At 38.6% G+C, this 8,885-nt stretch overlaps 1 protein-coding gene across 1 annotated transcript in view; it reads right to left on the reverse strand.

Moving 5' to 3' along the window:
- Window positions 1–1,209: 1,209 nt before the first annotated feature.
- Window positions 1,210–8,885, reverse strand: part of CNTLN (centlein, centrosomal protein) — a 407,185-nt gene continuing 399,509 nt past the window's right edge. Inside the window, exon 26 of the mRNA XM_006864477.1 lies at window positions 1,210–1,311. Within this exon, the coding sequence (XP_006864539.1) occupies window positions 1,210–1,311 (102 nt within the window). The remainder of the gene's footprint in view (window positions 1,312–8,885) is intronic.

An 8,885-nucleotide genomic window follows, 5' to 3' on the forward strand; every position in this document is an offset into this window, starting at 1 on the left:
CCCCCTTTTATCCCCTGGGACCAACATTCTTAAGGATGGGGAGGAGGTGGCGGTGGTGTTGAGTGGGTTCCAAGGCATATCTGTATAGGGTTTCCAGGCTATAAATCTTTATGGGATAAGAAAGCCCTCTCTGACTCCTACAAAGTGGCTTGTGGATTCGAACTGCTGACCTTGAAATGAGCAGCCCAGCCCACTACACCACCAGGTTACGGGGAAAGGGAAGAGACAATAAACAAGTATGAACACAAAAAAGAAATCATCTTGTTTTATAAAAGAAATAAAAGAGTAAGGTGATCAGGGAGTATCTCTGAGGGAATGTGTAAATTGAACTCAGATAATGAGAACAGGCCAACTAGGAGAGCAGGGTTAAAGCTGAATATTCTAGAAAGAGAATTCTAGAAAGTGCAGAGGCTGGAGACGAGTCAGCTTGGTGAAATGTGACAAGACCATAACAAAGAAAGGGGAGGTATGAAAGTAAGGGGTATCATGTGATTCAGGTCTAAATAAGAATGATCTTAATGGTAACATCTACCTTTAATTAGTTACACACAGTAGGGCTTCTTGTTTCAAATCTAATTTTTGACACTTGCTAGTTTATATGATCACACAAAGTACTGAGAATTTAAAAAGCGAGAAAATGTCTTTATTTTGTCAAATAGTTGTAGGCCCACAATCCAGGGTGTCCATGAGAAGAGCTCTATAACTGGACCAGGCAATTAGATTGATTAGGTTAAGATCCCCCAGTTAAGATGCTCCACTTCATGGCTGCTCCCCACACATGCGCTGCTCATAGGATCCTTGAAGGCAAATTAGAGCAGTTTTAGGTACCAGGTTAATTTCTCTCTAAAACAACACTGAATCCTCAGTTCATTTATTCATTTATTTATTAGACTCAGACCAATTTGTGTGTGCCAAGTTTGTTGCAGCTTCCTTTAGTGCTTTGTGAAGGAAAATCATTTTTGAGTTTGCATTGATTTGTGGCAATATTTGTATTCAACAGTCAAATGCTACACTGTTCCCTTTTAGATGGCTGTGCACTTAATTAGTTTCACTTGTTCAGCAATTAATTAGTTTCAGAGACTTCTTACTTTGGTATTGAACCTGGCTATTGATAGTTGGAGCAGATACTGTGTTAGGATTACAGTACATGTTTTTCAAATCACAAGATACGAAAATGTTCACATTTAAAAACAGCTCTTCATAGTCGTGTCACCTAATGTCTTTCATAATTGTGAAATACTCTTCAATTAGCTTCTTTTTTCCATTTATTTTCTCCAGCACTGCTTCTAGTAGATATGAAGCAAAAGGGAGCTGTATGAAAAAGAGAAAGAAAAAAAACCCCATCAAAACTGTATTTTTTTCTTCACTTCAAAAGGATGGATACTAAATCCATCATTAGAACTTTAAATATCATTTAAAGCATCAAACCATTAGAACTTTAAATATCATTAATTGAACCCTTAGAAGTCTACATATCATGAAACCATTAGAACTGTCTGCAATTTTGCACCCATAATGGTAGCCTCCTGGATCTCTTTTCAACTGATCTTGCTGGTTAGTGTGGGTAACTTCATCCTTAATAATAAAAATGATAAAAGAGCAGAAGTCAAATGAAAAAAGATAAACGCCTTATTGAACAATTCATGGTTTACTGACCATGTTAATGATGTAATCTGCAATACAAGCAGCTAAGCCATTTATCTTCAATCAGCTGGTCAATAGCAGGTTACAGTTGTCTCTGGGGCTCACAGGCCCACAGAAGTAGTGCAGTGTGTTCATCACTCATAAAAGAATGAGAACTATCAATATACTTGTCGGTGTTAGAGGCGAATAGCTCAAGAGTCGTACAGTAACATTTCAGAGGGAAAAAATGGCAAAAGCATACCCATTGATTAAATTGTTATAGAAAAGTTTGTTTGGCATATCAAAGTGTAATACACATGTTGCAAACTGCTGAGTTTATGAAATGAAGAGCGTATTTTAAAATTTCATAATTTATATAACTTTTCTGGTAAAGTTGTATTGTCCTCTCTGCTTTGCTGGGTTGCCTGTAGAACTCCTACTCATCAGAAAACGTGAACTATTCCCCTATTAATCTCTGGAACCATCCCAGATTCCTTCTGTCTTAATCCCCAGTTATCTATTCTCAACCAAAAATGCGAATCATAATTAAAAATGGGGTCTTGATTCACTAGGAAATAGTGACTCTTGATGCTCTAATCTATTAATGAGAGTATTTTCATGCTCCAGTTCCTACTGCCATTGGAAAGTAGTCTCAGACCCTTCCTTGTGTGAAGATGACCACCAAGGAAAGCACTGACCAGCAATGGACCAGCAGATAGCCCATGCTCTAGCTATGAGTTGGTCTGGGACCAAGGACCAAGCTGATATCAGTGACTTAAACCTACTCTCATGACTCTTGCCTGAATCTGACTAACTGGGGATAAGCAAAAAGACTGGCTAGGCGGTAGAGAAAATCAAGTTTCTCACATCCTAAATAGCTTTCTGGATTAATGTGCTTCTTGTCTCTATAATGATGACCTTCTCCTTAAGGCATTCTGAGGGCATATATGTTCCCCAGAATCACAGGAGCATCACTTATTTGTCCTCCTTGGAACTTACCACTGAAGGAAACACAAGAGACTGTAATACCACAGTTCTTCACTTTTCTGATAATTCCCAAGAGAATAAGATATATATATATATATATATATATATAATGACTTAAAAACAGCTTTTCTGAAAAAACAAACTGCCATATTAAATGAACACATGTACTGCACATGCATTCCAATTTGAGGAATGTGAAAATATGGAAGAAATGTATCAGAATCAAAGAAAAAGGATGTATTAAATTCTGTCCCAGAAGATAACAATTCTAACAGGAAATCCTTACTTTGACACATTGCCCTTTTGGGATATGGAAGAGTTGTATTTGGCAAAACTGCCAGCTTTGCAAATAAGAGAATTCAAATTCTCAAATTCATAAACACGAGCTGTCACCCAGAGCCATGTGCATTTCTACCGTAAACGCCGACTAACAGGATGAAAATACCCTTCCATTTCTACTGGCTGAAACAAAAGCAGAAATGGGTTTTTAGACTTCATTTCCTAAAGTTATTATAAGTTTAAAAAAAGATCTGATCAAATAAGTTTGGGAAACAAACTAAACTCCAACACAGTTCCTGTATTTCAGAACTTCTAGAGACTTTAAGATGCCAACAAACATTGTGTCTAAGCAGACAAAGGGATGTTCCATGTTTGGATTGGTCTTCTTGATTAACCAGGAAAATGTAATTTTTGATGCCCTGAATCAATAAGCAAGAGCGCTTATCCATCCTTTTCTCATTGTCTGTCATGTGGAACTAGTGGACCATAGGACATGCTTTGGGGAATGTGCTGGTATATCATTTTGTTTAATAAATGTCACCAAGCCACAGTATATTAACAATCATTTTACTTATAAATTAAATTTCATTGAAATCTGAGTCCACCCTTACTATCTTGTGATGTGAGCAATTTTTAACATACCATGTCTGTGGACATCTCCTCTCCCTCTAGAAAATCTAAAAGAATCTCCCTTCCAGGAAGACTCCAAAAGGAACAAGAGGTCCATTTACTAATTTATTGCCCATAATTCCCCTTTATTCTCTTCCTCTGGCTCCCAACCAAACAGAATGCCCTAAAGGTACACACTACTATTTGCCAATCCTATTTCATTGGATTATAAACTTATTTTAAGTTTTGTATAGAGGCAAACAGATTATGGATACTTAAAAAGCAAGCAATCTGAGCACTGGAAATGTAAAAGTAGATGTTTTGTAGCAAAAGGAGGGGAGTGATTAACTTTGCAGTCTAGGAGCAGAGGTCCCTGGGACCATCAAGGGAGAAGCGTGGAGAGCGGGACCCTACCCAGAGAAGCAGTGATACCAGAGATGGAGGCAAAGATGATGACGTAGAGAGATGGAGCGACTGGGGACTTTAGACCCAGAGAGGGAGAGGGGCTGTGTGCTGATGACCAGGGTGGGGTGGGGGCAGGCTTGCAGAGTATACTCTTTAGTTGGTTGATGATGCATGGAGGGGCTTGTAACCATGGCAATGAAATGATACACGATAGGATGAATGTAAAGTTAATGTTCTCCCATGTAAACTATCACATAATTCACAATAAAACATTAAAAAAAAAAGTTAAAAAAAAAAACATATAATCCTTCCATCAAGATGCTCACAGCATGTATCCATCTATTTATCTTCTATTTTGTATCTAAATAGTTCAGGAAAACAATGATTTCTTTATATAATTTTACACTGGCATTTACATATCTTTCACATTAGTTTGATTTCTTTTAATTCAACTTTTCTATTTTTGTTTTTCATATAGCACTATTAGATAAGCACTGGACTGCTAACCGCAAAGTTGTTAGTTCAAACTCACAGCTACTCCTTGGGAACCCTATACAGGGTTGTTATGTGTCAGAACCAACTCGAAGGCACTTAACAATAACAACAAATATATACTTTTTTCTGTAAACCCAGTGCTTCCTACTTGCTGTCTGTTTGTTTTCCCAGAGTCCCTGATATTTTATTTCTGATAGCTGCATCTGTAGTCATTATTCCCAGTAAATTCTATGTAAAGGGGACCCTCTCCACAAAGGCAACCATTTCTCATGATTGTTCTTGTTGCTAAGTGCTGTTGAGTGGAGTCCTACTCAAAGCAACCCTGTATAGTGTTTTCGAGGAGCAGATGGTGAATTTGAACCGCTGACTTTGTGGTTAGCAGGCCAGGCCAGTGATTTTCTATTGTACAGCACCATACCAGGAGTCCTATAAAGGCTGCTTCTCTGGTGAAGTGGAGGGCCATAGATGAGCCTCCAGGTCTTCCTGGCTTTTGTACATACTGCTTTTCAGTCAGAAATACTCTCCCATCCTACACTGTCCTATAGTCAGCTATTCTTTGGATTTCAATTTAGATACCATTGCTTTGAGAAGCTTTCTGGGCACCCCCGACTAGGCCTAACTTATCATTTAACATAGTCTTATTGCCACTGTCCCCCCACTAGATACCAAGGTTTTGAGGCTTGAGCCTGTCAACATTAAGCTTACTGTTGCATGTTCAGTGTCTAACACAGTATATGACACAGGTACATACAAGCATGTACACACATACATATAATAAGTATGTATGTGTATAAATGACTAACTGAAAAGAAAGGAGGTGACAACCCTAGCATTTGGTTGACACTTTCTGACCATTGCTGTTAAAACATGGAAGCTGCATAAGGTCTTGGCAAACCACAAAGTAAGCAACTGAATCTTTTCTCTGCTGCTTTGGGTCTTATGTTAGTATTGTCCTACACATATGATCTCTCGTTTTCCTTTCATCTTGCCCTTCTCTCTTCAGTTCTTCTGGACATGTTTTAAGTCTGGGTCATATTTGATTTTTTTTTTAATGTTTTATTGTGAATTATGTGATAGTTTACATGGGAGAACATCAGTTTTATCTACTTGCTGCTTGACTCATGGTTTACTGTCCACTATAAATCTAACTTTCAAAGAGATGGTCCAAAAATATATTTTTAATACATAAGGGTCAGTTATCTTTCTAACTTTATATTAGAAAATTGGTATAATTTTATAACAAATTACTTAATAATTGAATTTAGAGGAAGACCAAGATATATACTGCTTTTAAATAAATACAATAACATAAAATAACTAAAATAGTTTGAATAATAGTAAAATATTCTATGAATTGTTCCTGCTTTATGGAGTAGACTCAATACATAGTCAAGTAATGAACGGACTAACAGTCTTAGTTTGAAAAATGGCCACTTTTACCAATTTCACATTACTTATTTATTCAGTAAACCCTTTTCATAGATGGTATAAATAAAAATTTGTGCATAGTCTAGGGTGAAGTGACAAAAAATAATGTTTTGGGGAATGGTTAAGAATGGGATTTTCAAGTTAACTAATCTGGTACATTGAGAGTTATCACTGATATTACATAGAGATTACCACTGATTCTCATAAACTGTAGTTAACTTGAAGGCTAGATGGAACATAATTTAATCTTTGGTGATTCAAGGAAGCACTTCAAAATCTTACACTACTACATGAACATCAATCTCAGCATACAGTGGAAAATTGGGTAGAATCAGGACTGAAATTATACTTAAAAGATGACATACCTTCAGAGTGCTTTAAAAACTCACATGATCTGGTTATTTACCATATTTTTTAACCATAAAATATTTTAAAATAGAAGCCCAGAAGACTGGCACTATCTGCTACGTTGGAGTCTAAATTAAATTCCAGTGTGAGCCACACGGGCAGTTTAGGGTCAATTCATTCTCTCACTGCATTCTGGAGTCCCTGGGTGGAGCAAATGGTCAATACGCTTGCCTGCTAAGCAAAGGATGGCAGTTTAAATCCATCCAGAGGCACCTTGGGGAAAAGGGCCTGATGATATTCTTGAGAAAAATCAGCCACTGAAATCCTGTGGAGCAGTGTTCTCTTCTGATATACATGTGGTCACCGAGAGTTGGAATCAACTCAATGACAACTGTCTCTATATACATCCTGGAGGTGGAAGCTAGTCTTGAACCTTGTCCCAGAACCCCCTTAGATACAGTCGCACATATATATTTCTGGAGTTGGGCTGAATAGGACCTTTAAGCACATGTCCTATTTCTGGAGTTCAACTGAGTCACTACTTTGGAAGTGGCATTCTGCCCAGTCTACATGAAAGACCTTTTCTTAGGGACCCAGCTATGCACATCTGAAAAAAAAAATAAGCCCAACAGTTATGCTTCCTTGTATGCCAGGGATTAAAACGTCCTGGTATGGCACTGTAGGATAAGCACTGGACTGCTAACTGCACAGTTGGCAGTTCAAACCCATCAGCCACTCTTTGAAAACCCTATACAGGGTCTCTATGAGTTGAAAACAACTCAACTGCACTTAACAACAAAAAGTCCTTAGGATGCTTGACTGTCTTATGAATATTAGTGTTCTTTGTCTACTACTGTAAAATAGATACTTGAGTGGGACATAAAGGAATATCGGAATATGATTACAGAATGCTTGTAATCCCGTTTTCAGCCTATAACTGATTGGAGTATCTAATAGGGATTCTAGAACTTGACCAGTGAAATAGGCTTCCTGCAGAGCCTTTGTAGTGTTTAGGACTGTGGGTGGAATCCTGAGCCCCAACCAGAAATTCTGAGATGGGACATTCCCACTTGAAAGGACAAGCAGACTAGCCTGGAACAGTCAGAGGAACAGAAGACACTTATTGAAAGAAAGACCAGCAGGAAAAATCAAAAACAAAAATGGCAGTCTGATTGGCCACTACAAGAACAAGCAATTCTTTTGCTGGGAGCCATGAAAGCAAACAAATCCCTTCAGGACAAACTCCCCTCCAAGACGGAAACTCAAAGGGATCTAAGCTTGCTGGCAACCACACTGGTATCTTGGTGAGTAGGAGAGGAGAAAAGGCAGCAATGATGACATGGGCTGAGTCGACCATGTTCCATAGACTCATGTCAAACTGGATATGAGTGAGAGAAGAGGAAGGGCTGGTTGGTCTGAAGTGTGATGAGATCTGGGGACCCCTGAGGCCATGAACAAGGACATAGCCACGGAGGGCTAGAGATGAGAGTGAAGCATCCAGCTGATACGAAGTGAGGGGACACATACAAGAATGGCCAAACTTGGAGATAGTAGTACCCTCTTGACTTAGTTTAGATGGCTTGGTGATCAGAACTTCATTAAAGGAAGATTTTTTAAAAAAATTCATAAAGGAAACAAGTGTACATTTTCTACAATTTGATGAACTTAACCTATACTATTGATGTAGTAGTTCAAAATACCAACTGAAAGGGAGGGAGTCTTCACATCAAGGATCAATCCTATTCCCTTTGTATGTAGGGCTTATATGGATGGGCACCTTAGACATTGGCTACTTAAGAAGGGGGTGGGTGGGTGATAAAGGCACAAAGTGACTGGCTTACAAGTTTTCAACAGGGTGTTTCATTTCAGAGTGGATGGGGGAAGGGAGAATCACCACTGAAAAGCATTCATCTTGTCTAGATGGGTCTGGTGAAAAGAGATGGGGATAAGATTCTTATGATTCAGTAGTGAGTAATCGTTACCGTGACTAATTGTGACTGTCACAATTGTAAAGGTAGAAGTTTTGTAACAGAAAGAGGAGAGTAGTTAATATTATAGTCCAGGATCAGAGGACCTAGGAACACCAAAGAAGAAGAGCATGAGCAGAATGTAGGGCCATATCCAGAGAAGCAACAACACCAGAGATGAAGGCAGAGATGGGGACATGGAGAAATAGAGCAGTTGAGGAGTCTAGACTCATTGAAAGAGAAAGGCTGAGTGCTGGCAGCCGGGTGCTGGTGGCCAGGAGGCAGCCTTAGAGAATGTGCCCTTTGGTTGTTTAAATTAATATATATTCCTGAGTGTTTCTGTGTACATCCCCAAACAACAACAAGAAAAAACCAGAGGGAAGAGAAGCAAACACTGTTGAATGATGATGCATGGAGGATACTGTAATCATTGCAATGGAATGATGAGTGTAAAACCAATGTTCTCCCATGTAAACTATCACTCAATTCACAATAAAAAGTTTAAAAAAAAATCATTAAAAAAGGAGGCAGTCTTGCAGAATGTGCCCTTTGGTTGTTTAAATTTTTATATATTCCTGAGTGTTTTTGTGTTGTTGTTGTTGTTAGGTGCCATCGAGTTGGTACCAACCCATAGCAACCTTATGCACGGCAGAACGAAACACTGCCCAATCTTAGGCCAACCTCACTGTTGCCACACTTGAGTCAATCGATGCTGCCACTTGTCCAATTCATCTCGTTGGGGGT

Source organism: Chrysochloris asiatica, unplaced genomic scaffold, assembly GCF_000296735.1.
Source record: "Chrysochloris asiatica unplaced genomic scaffold, ChrAsi1.0 scaffold00065, whole genome shotgun sequence".
NCBI classification, from domain to species: domain Eukaryota; kingdom Metazoa; phylum Chordata; class Mammalia; order Afrosoricida; family Chrysochloridae; genus Chrysochloris; species Chrysochloris asiatica.